General features: G+C 42.7%; 1 protein-coding gene across 8 annotated transcripts in view; it reads left to right on the top strand.

Annotated features, from left to right (window-relative positions):
• The window catches only part of Tnc (tenascin C), a 90437-nt gene that overhangs the window by 57372 nt on the left and 12201 nt on the right, over window positions 1-20864 (top strand). For 2 of the 8 annotated variants that reach the window (XM_076564357.1, XM_042271288.2), the window contains 7 exons: window positions 1449-1724; window positions 5836-6108; window positions 7651-7923; window positions 14408-14530; window positions 15855-15998; window positions 18570-18689; window positions 20500-20643. In XM_076564357.1, the coding sequence (XP_076420472.1) occupies window positions 1449-1724; window positions 5836-6108; window positions 7651-7923; window positions 14408-14530; window positions 15855-15998; window positions 18570-18689; window positions 20500-20643 (1353 nt within the window). The remainder of the gene's footprint in view (window positions 1-1448; window positions 1725-5835; window positions 6109-7650; window positions 7924-14407; window positions 14531-15854; window positions 15999-18569; window positions 18690-20499; window positions 20644-20864) is intronic. The other 6 variants (XM_006979566.4, XM_076564360.1, XM_015998228.3 and 3 more) reach the window with 4 other exon arrangements.

The raw sequence follows: 20864 nt of genomic DNA, 5'->3' as shown, positions 1-20864 counted from the left end.
ATCTTCTTGCAGTCCCGCAAGAAGAGTCATAGGCTGCATCTTTAATTCAGGAGATTGCTTCTACAACAAAAGATGGTGGAGAACTCATTCCATCTGGAAGACTTCATCCTCTCTGTGGTTGAAAAAACTTGCCAATGTGGTAGTGAAAACTCCAGCATTATCAACACCTCAAATTGACAGGGAAGAACAGCCGTGCCATTGCTATGGCTGTAAGCTGTTCCTGAGCCAGATGGGTTTGACCCTTAGAGACCTTAGAATAGTTGTGCCAGGCCGTTTTGCAGTTAAAATTCACTCAAAGGAGCCCATTCTTATCTCTGAATATCGGAGCTGAAGGGAAACAGCTTCCAGGTTTGGAAAAATAGTCTGCCTCTTTCCAACCCTAAATCCTATTACTAGCTCAGTCTTCTAGGACTACTGCTTCTCTTTAAAATGCAACCTGGTTTGACTTACTTCACATTATTATTATTCAATAAATGACTAGGAGTCTGGTACCACATACATCTCAGTTGACACTAGTTGTGAAGGGCTGTTATGTTAATATGCTCATTATTGACTGTTTAAGGGACAAGAGAAGTTTTACCTCAACAGAGCTCCCTTTTTAAAGTGGTTCCATTAAATAAATTCCCTAATCAAGGAACTCTAGCTTAACTTCAAGTTTCCTCCAGCTTTTATAGCTACCAGATGTTCGTTAATAGAAATCATCTTCACTTTCACAGCATTTGGGGTGAAATATGGATTTTCCTAATATGCATACATTCCAATGCCCTTGATGAAATTCCACATAAGTATGGATGTTAGCCTTTAATTTGTGCATCAATACAGGTCAGATGAACACTAAGAAAACCCCAAGAAGTACTCTCTAAAGGATGCTCAGTAGGACAGCAGCTTCTTGAGGCACTGGGAGAGATTCCTAAGATAGGGGATTCATTGGTCACTAAGTCTATGCAATGCTGGGGTGAACTAGATTGCATAGATTCATTTAAAGAACAAACTTATCAAAGCCTTTGAAGGGAAACATGCTCTGGGAATCTTTATGGTAAAAGAAAATGGTTGCTGATTATGGATGATTATGATTATGCTTCAGCCTGGAGCTCTCTTTCCCTGGGACATCTTGTAAGGCCAGTGGCCCTCAGAGATTTGGGAAAATATAGCCACATTAACTTTTTTATGAGTCCTGTCTATACTTCTGATGACTGGTTAGCTTCCATTCATAAATGACTGCCAAAGCTCTTTCACTTTATATGAGCATCTGCAGAAAAAGCAGTAACTTCTTAATCATATAGCCAATGCAAGCAAAGACACTGCCTAACATTCTTTTTTATTTACTTTTTCTGCAAGTATTTGGATATATACATACATTCAAATTCTACGGCAAAATTCTGAAGAAATCTACTGCTTCCTTTAATAATACCTCTCTCTTTGTTTCTGCCCATGTTCCTTCCCTTCAGAGCCAGAACCACAGTTGAGCACGCTAATCCTTAGCAATATTACTCCTGACAGCTTCAACGTGTCATGGACCACACAAGCTGGGCTTTTTGCAAAGATTGTTATCAATGTGAGCGATGCTCATTCACTGCATGAGTCTCAGCAACTCACAGTCCCGGGAGACGCACAGCAAGCTCACATCACGGGCTTGGTGGAGAACACTGCCTATGATGTCAGTGTGACAGGGACCACCTGGGCTGGTGACCCCACCAGACCCCTCACTGCCTTTGTTGTTACAGGTATTCAAAGGTTCTCATTGTCTCTTTAGGATTCTGGGAAAAGGAGATAGGCATTCTAAAGGAAAATCCAATCCCAAACATAGTCTTGACTCCATATGCAAATGTCTTTATTTTTATTTTTAATCTACTTGTTATATATATATTACAAGTTAATTAATATATGTTGCAAAGTAATATTTAACATATGTATATATTGTAGAATCACTAAAGCAAATCAAATAATGTATCAATCATGCCATCTACCTTTTGTGATGAGGATATTTAAAATCTAACCTTTCAACAGTTTTGGAACATCCAAGTTGTTATTATTAACTGAGGCCACTATTCTGTGCAATAGCTCATCCAAGCTTATTCCTCTTGTCCAATTGAACTTTGTACCTTTTGACCAATGGCAATCGGTCAACCCCAGCCTTTGGTAACCACTCTTCTCCTCTCTGCTTCCATCTATTCAATTCATTTAGAGTCTTCAAAAAAAGAGAGATCATGAAGTGATTTCTTTTCCTGTGTCTGACTTATCTTAATGTGCTCCAGGTTTACCTGTGGAGTCAATAATGACAGAAGTCTCTGCATATTCATATATATATATACACATATATATATGTATATATACATATATATAGTGTATTTACCATATTTTCTTACCAGCTTATCCACTGATAGGAATGGGTTGCTAACAATAGCAAAGACACCAAATGTAAATTTCTAACCCTGAAAAGCAATGCCACTCCTCAGAAGGAGAGGACTATCACAGCCCCTCATGGGAGCTCTTACACTTGTATAGAGCTTCAGGAATCTTCGTGCCCATTTTATAGGATGTTTTATCCACAACACAGAGAGTCTGAATAAAGAGTAAAACCTATATTAGTGAAAATCTATAGCAGAAATTTTGCCCATAAATTATGGCAGGTAGGATGTAAAGTGCCTATCCTAGTATCCTTGAAGTCCTCCAAATACTATAGCTTGTCATTTAAAAAAGAAAAAAAAAAAATCCCAAACCAAACAAAAAACTTACAAGCCAAGCACAACAAACTGACAAGTTCAACCTAGGAAGTCAGGTTAATGCTAAACTTTCCCTACCTATCAAATCTGACCTGTGGCATCTCTTTGAATCACACAAAGGCATGACGCCTATTGTTTGTCCTGATCTTACCTAAGTCAATGGTAAAGGTTTCACATGGTTTCAGAAAAGTAAATTTCTAACCTGACAAACCTCAAAAAAATGCTTAGAAATTCTCTTCTACTAATGGTAACTCTAAGAAGACAGATGTTGTCATCTGCCTTTACTAAGCCAGTCCTTCCCAGAGTCTAAATTACTATAAGTGAGATATGTCAATAAGTACAACTAAATATTTATGGTAGCTGAGATCAAGCCTGGTTGATTTCTAAAACTCTCTTACATCATCTTACCAACACAGCCTTGGCAAGTTGCAAATTTATTTGAACCCCAATTTCCTTATGTTAGGGAAGAGAGAGCCCGCTGGTGCTCCTGTCCACCTACATTAAGAATCCAGCAAACACAGGTCAAATGTAACTACTTTGCATCCTCTGGATGTCCTATGGATACTATGTCCCTCCTGCTGTTTGCCAACAGTAAAGCTGTCTTTTTCAAAGTAAACAACAAGGCTGGGGTGTAGCTCAGAGGTGAAGTCCTTTGCCCAGCATGAGTAAGGTCTTAAATTTCTCTTCATCCCTGCACATAAATAACTAAAAGAACCAACAAGCCCAGATGAAACAATAGAAACATGCATTACAATTTCCTCTTAGTAGAACATTGGGTGTATAGCATAAGACTTTAAATGCTTATTTTATTTTTCTATTCAATCATCAAATGTGAACGTAAGCCGTTTCTTAAGTACAGTGGAAAATGAGAGGTGAGTCTTCCTACCCTGAGCACACAGATCCCATCAGGCCCTTACTTGTCACCTTCTGCAGGACCTCCCACAGAACAGAGAGAAGAGAGGGAGGCAGAAAGAGCCACTCTCAGGAAGGAAGCGTAGATCCAGTTACAGTATTGTTTCTGCTAATCCATAATGTGAAAAGACTCTTCACTTTGAAAGAGGCATACCAAAAAAGAAAAAAAATGAATAGGAAAGACTGGGGGTGTCGGGGGAGACAAGCATTTGACTGACTAATTAGCCTGAAAGTACCTGTTTTCACTGGAATTCACTGCTTTGATGGCATGGAGTTACAGAGGGCAGCTATAAAAGAAAGTCAGCTCTTATCTAAACAAAAGCAACATTTGAGACCCTTGTTTTACAAACCAAGACTGTTTGAACAGTAAATATGATTTCATCTTTGCTTTGATAAAGTTACAATTCTTGGGAAATCTTCTCATGAAAAAAAAAAATCTCGCAAAACAAACAGCAACTATTTCCAAATCACCACAGGAAGTCCAAGACATAGCAAAATTTAAGTCTCTGCGTCTGGATGAAGGCATTCATAGCAGATGCCAATTACTTCTTTTTTTTTTTTTTTTTTTTTTTTTTTTTTTTTTTTTTTTTTTGGTTTTTTGAGACAGGGTTTCTCTGTGTAGCTTTGCGCCTTTCCTGGAGCTTGCTTTGGAGACCAGGCTGGCCTCGAACTCACAGAGATCCGCCTGCCTCTGCCTCCCAAGTGCTGGGATTAAAGGCGTGCGCCACCAACGCCCGGCGCCAATTACTTCTTTTTAAAACATTTTCTTTATATCTCAGAGATTAGTAAAAGATTATTTATCACTTTGAAACTTCTCAATTAGCTGGAAAAAAAGAAAGGTAGGAAGGAAGGAAGGAAGGAAGGAAGGAAGGAAGGAAGGAAGGAAGGAAGGAAGGAAGGAAGGAAGGAAGGAAGGAAGTTAGATTCAGCATTGCTGTGGAGTGCCATTGTACTGGAGAGGATGTGTTGGGGCTTCTCCTCCAATCTTCTCTATGCCTCAGGATGTGCCAGCACTGGGGCTTTACTAATTTAGGCACTGGGTTAGGATGTGGAAAGAATACTGAACTCAGAGTAAGAAGCCCATGTTGGATCCCAGCTTACCCATGTACTAGATCTGGGACCTTGGACAAGTCTTCCTTTTCCCATTAATGTAATGAAGGTTAGCAGGCTGGTAGCAATGCCTCCCTTACAGTATCATTATGTTACACTGGATCAAGGATGTGCAGCCTCCTCAACTGGGAGTTTTTTTTTTTTTTTCCAGAAACTTGGCTGCCATAAGGTCACTCTTTGGGAAACCCAAAAGGTGTGTGAAAAGACCCCTTGGCAACTAGGGGGAAAAAAGTGTCTGGGACATAGATGTTTGGTGAATGGTGGGCAAGGCATGAAAACAAAACATGTTCTTGCTTTCTAACTTTACCCAGAAAAGTAAACAGCACAAGAATTGCCAAACCTTAGAATCTCTTCCTGGACCATAAACGTAAACTGCTAATTTGGACAAACAACAACACAACAAATCTTACTGGTTGATCCCGTGATCCAAGCTTATGAAGCTGGGTCACTCACTAATTGGCCCAATTGACTAGATTGAAAATATGAACCAGAGTAAGATATGAAAAATATCAAAAAAGAGAGTATGCTTGCAACAACAATAAAAAAATTTGATTTGCTTTAAAATCAGAAACAGCAAAAAATATATAAAGGTCCCAAACTGATGCAAGGTGTCATATTTCTATAGTGAAAAGTGCATGGCCTGAGTGCAAGACCTTGCTCTATCACATGCTAGATTCAACCACTTAGAAACTTTTTTTTAACCTATGAATGGGAATGACACTTGCTGCATAATCTTGTTGAGAAAATCACCCTACATAACATCATCAGGTATCCAAGACATTATTGCTAAATGTTTCTTTTCTGAGCATCTAACTTATGGGATGATTGACTGGGAACCTATCACTGTTCTTGGAGTCATGAGCATTAACTCATGGGATGATTGGCTAGGAATCTATCAGTGTTCTGGGAGTCATGAGCATTAACTCATGGGATGATTGACTGGGAATCTATCACTGTTCTTGGAGTCAGGAGCATCAGCTCATGGGATGATTGGCTGGGCATCAGTCTATCAGTGTTCTGGGAGTCATATGCTGCCCTAGCCAAATCAAGGCTGCTAACCTGAGTCATTTTCACCCCTCCCTTCTTTCAGAGGCCTTGCCCCTTCTGGAAAATTTAACCATTTCCGACACTAATCCCTACGGGTTCACAGTTTCCTGGATGGCATCGGAGAATGCCTTTGACAGCTTTGTAGTAACGGTGGTGGATTCTGGGAAGCTGCTGGACCCCCAGGAATTCACACTTTCAGGAACCCAGAGGAAGCTGGAGCTTAGAGGCCTCATAACTGGTATTGGCTATGAGGTCCTGGTCTCTGGCTTCACCCAAGGGCATCAAACCAAGCCCTTGAGGGCTGAGGCTGTTACAGGTATTTCAGTTCAAGAGAGCCATATTCTCTTCTCCCTAGTCCCTTTTTGTGTAGTCTGTTCACAGGACCACTGTGATATTAACATTTCGTCTGTATTCCCAACTTAATCCACAAATGTGGCTTGTTCTTTCATGTTTTCCCCATGCTTTCTCTTGTTTCCAATATCTAATTAGTACTCGTTCCTCCCATCCTAGAAAGGAGAAGGTCGAAATGTTTCCCTTCAATGTTCCAAGTCCTTTAGTCCATGTCTTGCCCAATGCCCTCACATGCTTACTCCACTGACCTCCCTTTGTGTCCATCCTGATTGGTCCCCAGCTATATTTCAGCCTTCTCAAAAGAAATATACCAATGAGTATATTTTGAAAAAGTATTTTAAAATCTTTGCTATCTGAGTCTCAACCTGGGATCTTAACCAATCTGCCTAGTTGTCGTATCATTGGAAACTAAATGAATTCATTAAATTGGTCTTTTATAAAAACTAATATCAAAGAGGTTCTTCAACACAGACTAAATCCATAATGTTCTCAAGACTAATACTTCCTACAGAAATATCACATTAACGATCTTAACAGTCAAAAATCTGTGTTTCCCAAAGTATTTCTAGAGAAAACAAGCTCTGGGGACTGTTCAAAGGTCTCATTTGATGACATTTCATTTTCAGATAAGTTTGAAAGCAGGATCTTTGACCGCACAGGCTTTTCAGAATATCTTACTGCGTATCTCACAGGGAGCAGTATCCCCCAAACTTGTTTGACAAGAGATACTTTGTAAAGGAAAGGGATAAAACAGGAATAGTTTGTTCTGAACACGCTTTGGGAAACCCAGCTTCAGATTGATTTCGACATCGAGTTTTGTCTAGTTACCAAAATGAAACCCTGGGTAGAAAGTATGTTTAAATATATTCCATGAGGTTTCAAGCCTCCTTCTACCATCTAAACACTTACTTGATGCCTAAACCAGCAAGAAAATAAAATGGACGGAAAAGAAAGTGAAGAATGGCAGCTTTCTTCTGTGTAGCAGCTCCTGCGAACAAAGCCAAAAGACCAGAGTATTTTAAGTCATTTTGCTCAGGCTTGAGGGAAATATGATCATCAGAATCATTATGGACAGTTCCACAGATCATTAAAGTTGGTTTATTTGTCTTTTCAAAAGAAAAGAGAAGGCGCTCACAGAGGATGGGCACTCAGCCACTGGAAGACAGAGAGCAAATGTAAACAAGTTATGGCTTTGAACTTGTTTAATAATGCCTGGGAGGGGCCAATGCTAAGTCCAGATGTGGATTTATGCAGTTACTTTCAGACAAAACTCACAGATGCAAGAGTATGCTTGGCTTGTATTGAATGTGTCAACTCCATGTTTTCCCTCTCCTCACCCTACTAGACATATTAATATGGAATGATTTCCTTTCCTGCTATCTCAGGACACTCTGTCTCTGAAAACTGAGGCATCACTGCATTCTGATTATCCACCAGAAAGAAGACTGTATGGACTGCAAATTAATGCTCTGTTTCCTCCTTCTCCCACCACTTTCTCTCCCTCTAGAAGCTGAACCGGAAGTTGACAACCTTCTAGTTTCAGATGTCACTCCAGGCGGTTTCCGTCTGTCCTGGACTGCTGATGAAGGGATTTTCGACAGTTTTGTTCTCAGGATCAGAGATACTAAAAAGCAATCCGAACCACAAGAAATAACCCTCCCTTCCCCCGAACGTACCAGGGACATAACAGGTCTCAGAGAGGCCACTGAGTATGAAATTGAACTCTATGGAATAAGCGGTGGAAGGCGATCCCAGCCTGTCAGTGCCATAGCAACAACAGGTACTGTAAACAAACAGGTGCCATAGCAATGATGGATACTATTAACAAACAAGAGAGGAGAGAGGAAAGTCTAGAATCCCCTTCCTGTAGGGCTGTGTAATTACAAGAGCTCTTGATGCAGACAGGCTGGAATTTGCATCCTGGTTCCTTCAAGACTGGGTGGGCAAGTCTTTACATCAAAAAAGAGTTTGATGACAATTACCTAGCAGGGTGGTAAGGATTCAGTGAATTAATTCATGTAAAACCCATGGCGTGGGATCTGGCATGTAGCAAAGGCTCTGTGAAGGAGAGCTAGTCATGGTATCTCTCATATATCGTCATCTTGGCAACTACAGGACATTTTAAATTCCAAAAACTCTTCCTTCTTTTCACTGTACATATCCAAGAACACAATCCTTTGTTCTTTGGTCAAATATTCCAGTTGCACTAGGTGAGGGACAATGGAGACATGGTACCCAGATCTGCAAAGATTAATGTTTATGAGATGTCCTACGTGAACCATCAATACCATGGCTAGCAAACTGAATGATGGAGCGGGCAAGACTATAAGGACAGTCTTCCTGAGATTCATGAACTTGAATGGACACATTTAGCATATGTAAGCGCCCTCTAGAGGGGAAATAAGACCCTATTCCCTGTCAGCTATGCCAAGGAGAAAGGAAAAGATGGCTAGATGCATAGTTGTTATGGCCATAAAACTTATGTGACTCTTTAGAGGGAGAAAGAAAGACCTGGAAGTATGGTCATACTTTTAGAAAATGGAGGGAAGAGTCAAGATGGCATTCTATAGAGACAGCTACCTCAAAGGAAGTAGAGGAAGAAATCAGAAAATCCTAGGGAAAGGATAAAACCTGAGAAATGATCAGCTAGCTACACACAGAGGGCCTCAGCCTCCTCTATTGATGCACCAAGAATCTGAGACCCAGAAAACTGAAGTGCTGTGCCTAAGGTCATTCTACTATGAAGAGCTTATTTTGAGTGTTACTGTAGTTATTTTAATAAGCAAACCGGATGACCAATAACTAATGAATGTATATACTTACTTGTCTGACAGACACTGAGCCTATTAGGCCCAATTTCCTACTCTCTATGTTAAGACATGTTTTGTTGTATTGGGAGTGCAGGAGTGGGTTTGTGGTGAGAGAGAGAGAGAGAGAGAGAGAGAGAGAGAGAGAGAGAGAGAGAGTGACAGAGACAGAGAGACAGTATAGACAGAGATATACTGTGTGTCCCTTATATATGTGTGATATGGTATGTGCACAAGTGTGAGTATGCAGGTGCCCAAGCCTACGTGTGCACAGGAGCCAGGAGCGGAAGTGAGGTGTCCTGCTCTATCACTCTCTACCTTGAGACAAAGTTTGTCACTGACCCTGGAGCTGGACTTACAGCCAGAAAGCTCCAGAGATCAGAGAGAGAGAGAGAGAGAGAGAGAGAGAGAGAGAGAGAGAGAGAGAGAGAGAGAGAGAGAGCAATAGAATTATACACACAAGGCGATGCCTGGATTCTTTACGCAGGTGCAGGAGATTTCATCTCAGGGTCAGGACCTCCCTTCCCACCAAGCCATCTCCCAGGCCACCTTGTTTTTTCATGCGATAGCTCTGACTGAGACTAGGGGCTCAGCAGTTCAGGTAGCCTGGCAGGCGAGCAAGTCCCAGGGATCCTGTCACTACTTCCCTAAAGGATTAGATTACAAGTGTGACATCATGCCATTCTCCACATGGCTGCTGAGGGTTGAACTCAGGGCAGAATGCTTGCGCAGTAAGCACACTACAGGCTGAATTATCTTCCCAGCACCAAGACAGACATGTTATTGTATTAAGAGACAGGATGTAAGGGGCTGCAAGAATCAACCCACAGAAACTATAACCAGTACTTGTAGACATGGAGACAGTGCATTAATTTAGTGGGAGGGAAAGCACGGCTCCTCTTGCACACAGCCTCCCCACTTCATGCATTGGTGGCCCGGTGTTTAGCACAGCTGCCTTCCAGAGTCCCCCAGCCCAACTTTGATCTCCTTCTCCCCGTGGCTGCCACAGAATGGCTCCAGATCAGAGGCACAGACTGATCTTGGTTTATAAACACTGCTCTTCAAAGTTTACATCTGATCACTGATTATTGTTTTGCTGAGTTTTTTTTCTCTAGAAGCCCTGTAGTTCTAAAGGAAAAAAAAGAAATTAGCATGAGTTGATTTGCTTTCTTAAGAACAAAAGGAAAGGCAGAGCCTGCTTCTTTGGGGAAGACCCCCTCTGAGCCTCCCCTCTATGGGGTCTTAAATTCACAGCCAAAGAGAAAAGAGCATATATGCATATGAACTGTGTGTAACCATGCTTGTGTCCATGTGCGCCTGCGCATCCATGCTCTGGAACTAGGAGAGGCCAGAAGAGGTCGTCTAAACACAGCAAGTACATGCCTAACGTCACCTTCAGCCCCTAGCTTCAAACTCCCTTGAATTTGCTCATCCCCTTTTTCCTCTCTTTCTTCTGTGAACCCTCCTCAACGTCAGGCTGTCCCCCTCTTACCTCCTGATAACGGTCTGCCATGATTCCCCTTTATAAGAGATCTCTGTCTGGCTACCAGCTGTCCACACTTGAGTACCCAGAACTGCAGGGAAGGCAGTGCAACCTAGCGGTTAGCCAGTGGTCTCTGAACAAACTCTCAGAGACTAGGCGTGTTTCTCGAGCTTAGCATCTGTGTGACCTTGGGCAAGTCTCAAGCCCCTCATCTGGAAAACAAAACTCAACTCAAAGGTCAGCATAAGATTTAAACATGACACAAAGAGTGACTGTTTAACTCTTTCCTTGCCTGTTTTAACAATGCTAGCTATTACATGCTTGATGAACTGGAAATTGTATTTCTAATAGACAACAAAATCCAAGAGTTAAAAAGAAAATAGCGGTGGGGTCTGGCTGTGTCGCTGCACATGGTTCTACCTCGAGGCAGTACATATTACCGCTTTTTCTTGTCTCCAGAAGTATGTAAATACACAGAATTCAACAGACACTGAATTCTCTGAGCACTGTGTTTGAAGGCATCACTCACTCCTGGTGTTTTGTGCTGCATGTGCACGTCTTATCAGTGGACCTGAGATGATCCCATAGTCACCATTTAGTCGTCCTCCTATGTATGGACACTTGGCTTATTATTTGTGGTGTTCCTCTGTCCGTGCACTAGCAGGAGCTTCTCTTCCCCACTGTGGTCAGACCTCCATAGAGAGACGCTCCCTCCTCCTCTAGGAAGAAAAGCACCGCCAGACCCCTGTGCATGATCCTGAGAGTCCCTCCAAATTAGGCAAGCAGCCCATTAACAGAGAATCATGATTGCCCTTCTCTTTCAGAGACTCCCGCAGCCAACCAATGGTGCTCACATAAGAACCTGAAAAGATTTTCTTGGTCTGTCCGTACACATATGTTCCTGCAGCTCTCTTCAGTCTGAAGGCCTAAAGTGTAATTAACACCTCTTTTCTCACCCTCCAGAACAAAGGCCCCGCTGTAACCTGCCCACATTTCCCAGTCAGGCAGGCACCCTCTGAACTCTTCAGCTCCATTTCAATCAAGATGAACTTGAAGACACACCACAGAGTTGCAATTACATCATTTTGAAAGCCCGATCAGCATATTTCAAAAATACCTGCTTAGCGAAACTCCCTCCCTATGATATAACGCAGGCTTTTCATGTCTGATGCCTCTGATTCAGAGTCACACCTTTTCCCAAGAAGCATAAAGACGAAAACCACCAACTGAAAAGCACAAGCTTTATGCCACACACACAGCCAGACATGTCGCTAAATGTCTAGTACACAGGCAGACCGAGGGAGAACCACCTTCAGCCCCATTTCACAGATGTAAATACTGAGCCTCAGTGTGCTAAGGTCTTTTTAGGGTGTAAAGCCAAGGTGGAACTCTTACCAAGGTTATTTCTGCTCCAGAGTTCTTGTCCATAAACCCACCAGCTGTCCTCTTAACTGAGCACAAACCTAATGCGTATTAAGTAACCAACACAAATTTGTGGAAAGGGAACTAATTTCTAAATGGTTAACAATTGCCGCTGATAAAGGCATTCATTATGGATTTTGAGAGGCAAGGCTTTATGTGGAGAGCAAGCAGAGGCCCTTTGAGAGCTTTTTTTGAAAAATCAATTCCATGTATTTAGCTAATGGAAGTTCTTTTTTTTTTTTTTAATTGAGTCTAATTATAAAGAAAGCATTACCTAGGTCTTCCCTACATTTTGTTGTTGTTTTGTTTTGTTTTGTTTTGTTTTGTGTGTGTGTGTGTGTGTGTGTGTGTGTGTGTGTGTGTGTGATGAATGTGTATTCACACATGTGTCACCATAGATGTTTGAGAGATGTAGGTACATGTGTGTGCTCATGCTTACAGAGCCAGAGGATGGATATCATCCTCTATCACCCTGCACCTTATATACAGAGACAATATCTCTCACTAAAACCCAGAGCTTGCCAATTCAGTGGATCTAGCTACCTGAAGCTCATAGAAGGGAATGGATATCTTGCCTCTACTTCCTTAGGACCCGGGTTACAGGTGGGTCACTGTGTCTACCCAGCTTTTATGTGGATACTGGGCATCTAAACTCAGATTCTCACATTTGTGAAGCTAGAGTTTTACCTGTTAAGCCACATCCCTAGCCCCTTCCCCAGCTTTTAAATAGACGTGATTCCATTGTTCTGTGCTTAGCTATCTGTTGTAAGGCTCAAGATTTGAGGACCCTATTCACAGCAGAAAGTTACACACTGAAGTTCTTCAGTATGAAAATATCATGCCCAGTGGAATTCCACCACGGTTGTGACATTGCTACTGATGATACCCGGCTGCTCTCCTACCACCTCTTTTACCAAACACATTCCCCTGAGTATATAATAGACCAGGCCACTGATTCTTACAGCGTATAAGACAGTGTAGATATTGTCGGCATTTTCTGAATGAGAAACTGAGATCTAGAGGAGAAAGCTTTGTCTACAAGATACCAGCTTCTAAAATGTGGCATAACCTACATCAACCAGCAAGGTTTCCAGTTAGAACAAGTCAGTGAATCAAGCAGACAGGGAAATCTTCCAAGGCAGAGTTCACGCACATCAGTAGGGTCTGCTCACAGCTAGACTCATCTAGCTCCTCTCTGGGGGTACCTGACAGTGCAGGGTAGCCTGTGTAACAAAGGGTCACATAAGGAAGAAAAGAAAAAGGACAATTACATCTAGTGAATTCTCTGCATGCCAGAGGCTATGCTAAGGGTTTTACATCCATTATCTCCACTAATCCTTAGAACATTCCTGTGGGTACCACTTTCCCCATTGGAGAGATGTAGCAACCAAAGCTCATAGAAGGGAAGGGACTTGCCCCAGGTTGCCCAGCCTCTCAGTGGTATTTGAACAATTAAGATCTTGTAGGTTCCTGGGACCCTGTGGTTTAAAAAAAAAAAAAAAAAGACTTGCCATGGACAGGTTGAATTAAAAAGAAAATAAAGGCAGCCACAGAGACCCGGGTCACAGAAGAAAGTTGTAGGAGGAGATGAGGAGATGTCTCTGATCAGAGAAAAGGACAGAAATGGATAGGAAAAAATTTCTCTCCTCAAATCTCTATGTGCCTCTAAACTTAATGACCACAGTGGGTTGAAGCAGGGAAGCGATAAGGAAGCAGGCTATCTAGGGTCCAGAAATTGTTTCCTGGGCTAGTATGTCAGCTGAAGCAGGCAGAATCCTAAGCCAAAAAATACAGAGAAAAGCCAAAGGAAACCAAATTTGGAGAGGAGAAAGTAAGGCAGCAGAAATGTCCCCTGGGCATGGGCTTCCCACAGGCAGACAGACCCCATGTCCACTGATGGGAGCTTTAGTGATGACCTGACTTTGCTTCTTGGCTTTGGAGCTCCTTGAAGATTCAGGAGTGGGTTGTCAAGACTAGTTCCCAAGCAAGCTTAATTTCTGAATGCCATGCTGTTCTTGGATCAGCGGCCCTATCCAGTGATCCAGAAACGTCCCATTGGAAGAATGTAGTTAGAGAAGGAAAGCTTACTTTGGTCCTCTGTATAAAGCTACAAATGCATTTTCATCTCGGGCATTTCTATATGAGAAGTAAGCCTTGTGATTTGGAAAACTATATGTTTTTAAGACTTAGCATTAAAAAGAAACAGAAAACAAAGATCTGAAAAATACTAAAAATGAAATCAAAGAAAGTTATTCAGGTCTGTGGAGGCACTCTCCTTGCCTCTATGGAAGCCAGCAAACATGCTAACATCCATCTTTGGTGAAGTCAAACCGTGAAGCCCAGTCACTCCTGGTCTACACAGTCACTGTATCTGTAGTGGATTTTCTTTCATGTCACAATGTGAGCATGTATCACGCATTCTCTATTCCTAAGGCTTGGCTCGTACATCAACTCCAGATACTATGTTTTTCCTGGTAAGAAACCCAGGAAAAATTACTGATGGACAAGATAGGTGATGTTTCAGAGTTCCTATCTTATTTTTTCCTTGACAGCCATGGGTTCTCCAAAGGAAATCATGTTCTCAGACATCACTGACAGCGCAGCCACGGTCAGCTGGAAGGCACCTACTGCCCAAGTGGAGAGCTTCCGGATTACCTATGTGCCTATGACAGGAGGTAGGGGACCTGTGGATGAAAGAGGGTGGGAAGAGCATGCAAGATTACAATTAAATGGTGAATGAGACCCTGGTTGTTCTTATCACACCCCCCCCACACACCCCCCAAAAAAAATCATGGCTAATGAAAACCACTTCCCTCTCTCTGAGACCATCTAGAAAGACTTCTTTTGTGAAGTTCTGTAAGACATTTGAAAGACACTATCTTAGGGAAAGTCACTTGATTAACACCCTTTCTGGTCTTGAAATTGTAAAAACATCTTCCAGGAAATTGGTTCCCCCTATTGTTTGAACACAAGAACAGAAGATTTGCATCCTGCTTCCCTCTTTGATCACAGTCATCTGGAAAGCTAGTCTGAGCTATGTGTAAGGTTTTGCCCTTGGGGCCTGCATCTGCCTGGCTCACTACAGACTTAGCCAAGTTACCACTCAGAACACAGAGACTTTAATGAAGACCTCGGGAAGTATAGCCCGAACACAGCTTTTCATGGTGACTCTCATCCTCCCGAAAACTGTGACCCTTGGGTACAGTTCCTCGTGTTGTGGTGACTCCCAATCATACACTTATTTTTGTTGCTGTTTCATAACTGTAATTTTGCTAACTTTATGAATTGCAAAGTAGATATCTGTGTTTTCTGGTGGTCTTAGGCAACCCCTGTGAAAGGGTCTGGATCCACAGGTTGAAAACCGACATCCTAGTATGTAGCAAGCTGCCCATGGTTGGATGTTTGCAAAGGCACACTGGTTGGTAGCATCAGCACCGTAGCATCTCCATGAGGAGTTTGAACAGCTGGTTTGCAAACTCTTCACGAGTCCTGAAATTTTAAGAAATATAATTTCCAGACTCCCTAATAAATTTAAGAGCACAAACTTAACTGGGACCATCTTTATATCATGAATAGAATCTCTCAAAGTAAGGGAGAGATTAGTATTCTAAGTGAAGTCAATGAGTTAAGTATTCCAGATATAGGCTACACTGTAAGCTTCACATAGAGTTCATGGAGGGGAAAAAAATAAAGAAAAAAAAAATTGTGCAACATGCCAACACCTTCCCGAAAGGAAACTTGCCATTTTTAGTATACTGTGACTTCATGATTTTTTCCTTTCCTGACTGGGTTTTTGGCATCTGCACCAATGGAAAAAGCATTATACAAAAGTAAGGGCTTTTCCTTCATGCCAGTGGGTGGGAGAAAAGGAGAGGAAGTCAAGAAAATGAAATTTTATAAAGATATCATTTCATCTCTCAGTTGGATACACCTATTCAGCCGTGATGAATAAGTGTGAAAGAGTCTCCCCATCCCTGATCTTGCTTTGTTGGTTTCCAGGTGCCCCCTCTATGGTGACCGTGGATGGAACTGATACTGAGACCCGTCTGGTGAAGCTCACTCCTGGGGTAGAGTACCACGTCAGCATTATTGCCATGAAGGGCTTTGAAGAAAGTGATCCCGTCTCGGGGTCACTAACCACAGGTGTGTGCAGTAATCGGTGTTTTATCCTTACCCTCAGCTTGATGACTCATGACTGAGAATTTCAGAAAGCTGGCTCCAGTGGAAAGTGAGCTGGAATTAGAACATCCGGTGCCTCCCTCTGGCTCATCCTTAGCCTCTAGTAAATGGAGTTGCCCAGAGACATCCCGGATGTCCTCTGGCCTCCATTTCGTTAGCTACTGTGGGAAAGAGTCAAGTGTAGGAATCATACTGAGCTGAGTTGAAACCCCAAATCTTGTATGTGTTAGCCACATGAGCTGTCAGTTAACTGCTCTGAGGTCTTATTAACTTCTCTGTAGAATGGGCATGATTTTGCTTCCCTCATTAGTGTTGCAGGATCAGTAAGCATAAGTGGGACTTCACCTATGCCCTCATTCCTTCTCCCTGTTGCCTAGAAGCATTGTGAACACTGCAGAACACGTGCTTCCCAAGAGATGGGATGGTGAGAACTGTGATGTAGCTGTATTGGTTTAAATATTAAGGCAACTTCATGTAGTTAAAGGGGAGATTTATTTTGTGGGGTAACTTACAAGTGAAGGGATAGGTAACAGGGTCTGGGAAAGATGAAGCTCAGTCCAGGGATGTTCTCTGGAGAACTCTGCTCAATCTACCTCCAGTGTCCAGAATCTAGGAACCAAGAGGTCTGGCCCATCTGGATCTCGGGTCTTCAGGGGTCCTCTCTCGGCTCTGCCTCATAGGCATGACAGTTACCAAAGCCTCAATGGGGGTGGCACTTCCAGGTCAAAGCTGGAATGGCTACCCACAACATCTAGCCGTTCCCTGTTTGGCAGCTGCTGCATTCAAGACACTGTTGACAAACCCTTGGCATTGCATCCTCTTTGCATTGCATCCTCACTGCCATTTGCATTCCCAGCTTATAGAAGACCTGAGGGACAAGGAGATTACAAAGCACCAGGACTAGAACTGTGGAACCAAACTCAAACATAGGTCACTCGGACTAACCCTGTCAACCATTTAAAATAGAGGCTGTTTTTCTATTAAAATCTAATTTGAGAATAATGGATTTTATTGTGGGAGAATGAAGTGGAAAATTTCTCTTCAGAAGTCTCTGTCTCTAAACAATTTATCCTTTGAGATATGACAAATTGTCCAACCCAGTTCATTCAGTGATCCAAAGAATAGGGGCCCCCAGCAAATTTCAAAAATATACCAATTGCATACAAGAGTTGGTAATATACAATTAAAACATCCCATCTGCACTCCAAGTCCTGTCTGCTTTTTACTCAGGCTTCTGTTTTCCCAAAGAAATCTTGCATTCATGATTCTCCACAGCCACAGACACAAAAGCTGGGTGTGTCTCCTCCCAAGGCCTCGTCATCGCCAGTTAAAGAAGGATCTGTACACACATGAAGAAGCAGGAAGATACTCGGAGGGCATTGGGTTAGCTCCCCAACACTGGCTTGTCACTCCCTGACTTAAGCCAGTTCTCAGAGGCTCAGGTGCCAATCTATGACCTGAACCTGTGATGATAGCTGTCTTCATCTCCTAGGCTGTTGCGGGAGTAATTAGGTGATTGGTATAAAAAGTACAAGAGAGATACCACATTCAGGCCAACTTTCAAGAAAGAAGCACTGAGCAAAGAATGAGCTCCCTTAAAACAGGCGGGAGATTAAGACCCATGGAATATCCTTTGTCAGTACAGGTCATTTGAAAATAACCCCTAAGGGCCAGAGAGGTGGCTCACCTTTTAAGAACATCCACTATCCTTGCAGAGAACTCAAAGCTGATTCTTAAAATTCATATCTGAAGCCTTGAACAACTGTACTCACATGCACATACCCCATAAAGGTACACACATAATTTTTTAAAAAATAAGCTTTAAAAAATCACCCCTAACTTCCAAAGAGCTTCCTTTTGTTGTTTGTTGGTGGTGGTGGTGGGTTTTGAAGCAGTCTTATTATATGGCCCTGGCTGGCCATCAATTCACAATCCTCCTGCCTCGTCCTGCCAGGTCGGAGAATTACAGGATAAAACCTTTAACAAGCATGTCATTGACAACTGAAATCCTGAGAGTTTCCCTTGCCCTTTCTCTCCCTATGGTAGCCACCACTGACAACTGAACCAGTGAAGAGGCCTTTCCAAGGACACAGAGCACAGGCGAATAAACTACAATAGAATTTGAGCTCAGAGAACTCCAGATTATTCAGTATAAAATCCCCTAAATACAGATATCACCCAAAGCCCAGAAAAGCCTCTGGCAGTACTGAACATACAAGTCTCCTCTATATGTGTTCCTTTCCTGGAAAATGGGACATGATGATAACCCTTGTCACACATTCAGCACTGTTCAGGATCTGACAACCCATAATATCACATATACGTCAAAATCACACCAAGAAAAAAGCCGGCCAGTGTTATCATGCCCGTCTTACAAGTGAGGAAATAGAGACCCAAACTAACACAGCAACAAGGGAAGGAGTCATGATATAAGCTAGATTAGCTTGTTCCACATGCCTGACTCTGTGAACCATACAAGCAGGTGTCCTCTGATATTACCCAACATGGTGAGCCCTCTCCCACACTTCTTTCCAGCTCTGGATGGTCCATCCGGCCTGCTGGCAGCGAACATCACAGACTCAGAAGCCTTGGCCATGTGGCAGCCAGCCATTGCCACTGTGGACAGTTACATCATCTCCTACACAGGGGAGAGAGGTAAGGCCCTGTCCCACATTCTCTACACTCTTTTGAGGGTTTGTCTTGCTGGAAACTCCTCTCATTCTCCTTTCAACATGCCACAGAATAACAAAACTTAGCAGTGTACTGGAAAAGCCAGTACATATCCTTGCATCTCGCCACTGCATCCTCAGGAGAGTTGGGTAAGCCATTCAAGGGGAGGAAAGCAGGTGCTTTTCTGCATGTTTTTCTAACTAGACTCTTGAGTTACTCTTCTCATTGCTGTGACAGAATACATGACAACCAACTGAATGGAGAAAAGGTTAATTCTGGCTTCTAATTCAAGAAGATAATTCCCATACAGCAGACAAGTCCTGGCAGCAGGAGCAGGAAGCTGCTGGCCATATTGTATCCACAGTCAGAAAACAGAGAGTAAATGGAAAATAGGGCAGGCAATAAAACCTTAAGGCTTACCTCAAATGGCTCACTTCCTTCGGCCGATTCTACTTCCTCAAGGTACCACAGCCTTCTCAAGCAAGGAAATCTAATTCTGTCTTATTGGACACTAAGGATCCAAAGGTTCTGAAAGGCTTTGTCGGGGCTCTGTCACCTCCAGATAACATTGGGAGGTCCTGGGGTGCCTAGTCTTCTCAGAGGCCACTGGAGGACCTAACTAAAACAAATTTGATTGAAAAAATCTGATTTTCCCCTCCCTTTGCAAAGAGCAATATCAGCTTACCCAGTGGGCAAGTTAAACTCTTGCTGAGACCATCAGCCAAACACAGCTACCAAAAGGTAAATCAAATGCAAGGAAAAAAGAGCCCCTTTCAAGAAACCCATACCCACTTTCATGATGAGCTGTTCTAGAAAGCGTTCTGTTACTTCATTTCCCACATTGCTTATCTTACGGCTCATGATTATTTGGCTTTCACTGACAATATTCCATGACACCATAATCTAGGCCTGGGGGCTCTGAAAATCTTAATTTAGCCCCACCCTGAAAATACTTCTTTGTAAGAACAGCAAAAGTGGTGAAGGGGGAGACTCGGTTTACCCACTTTACTCTTTGTATTTCCCTGTGTGGAAATTCTGAATCCCCTAAAACATCCACTAAGGAGGGGAGGAAATCATGGAAATTTTAGATCAGGACTAATCAAGAGCCTAGCCAAGGAGAGCAGGACTTGTTGATAATGAGGCAAAGTGACCAACTTGTGCAGTTTGTCAATGACTCCCCCAGTTTCAATACTTAAAGGTCTACCTGGGAAACCCCCGATCTTAACAAAGCAAAATGAGAGTCCCCTATGATTATCAGATGAATATTTTTGCCAAGGAAATATAATTCTTGCCCACTGGACATGAAGGAACCAGTAGCCTGAAAGCCATTGTCAGGCTCTGGGTGTTATTATTGTCAGCCCTCATCCTTGAGGATTCAGTGGTCCTTGATTTGGCAGCATTTGGTACTTTGTAACAGGAAGCATACACAAAGAAAAAGGTGGGAAGCCAGAAGTGGAACAGGCTAAATTTGAGTCTGAGTAGCCGAGCCCCAGAGATGCTCCCTGCTTCTCTCCTATAGCTTATTCCCATGACTCAAGCAAACACTTTTTCAGCCACTCATACCACACTGCATGGGCAAACATCTCCCTGTCTTTCCATCTGTTGACTGAAAAAGTCCAGCCTCTGTATGATCCATCTTTTGTCAAGGAGTGCTCAAGAGAGAGAAAGGAATGTGAGTTGTCTCAGAACTCAAACCTATTGTGCTGTGGGGTCACTGAAAGGTTCTGTCTTAGAGAAGGTTTAGATACTGTTTGCCAAGAGGTAAAACTGCCACATATGTGTGTTTCACACTTAGTGCCAGAAGTTACACGCACAGTGTCTGGGAACACAGTGGAGTATGAACTACATGATCTGGAGCCTGCCACAGAGTACACACTGAGGATCTTTGCAGAGAAAGGCCACCAGAAGAGCTCTGCCATCACTACCAAGTTCACCACAGGTACGAAGGCAACCAGAGTAGAGGTCCTCCTTTCTGAATTGCCCACCCACAGCCTACAACTTAAACCACATCCCTCCCCTGCTCTTCCTCCTTAAGTCAGGCCCTTGCAATGTAATGACATCAGTATGAGTTAAACTCACCAGCGCCCACTCAATCAAGACCCAAAGAAGCACACTATTTCCTCTTGAACTGAAATGACCCCATGGATGAGGAAAGGATAT

This window comes from Peromyscus maniculatus, chromosome 2 (assembly GCF_049852395.1).
Source record: "Peromyscus maniculatus bairdii isolate BWxNUB_F1_BW_parent chromosome 2, HU_Pman_BW_mat_3.1, whole genome shotgun sequence".
In the NCBI taxonomy this organism is placed as follows: Eukaryota; Metazoa; Chordata; class Mammalia; order Rodentia; family Cricetidae; genus Peromyscus; species Peromyscus maniculatus.
This window is presented reverse-complemented; position numbering and strand designations above follow the sequence as displayed.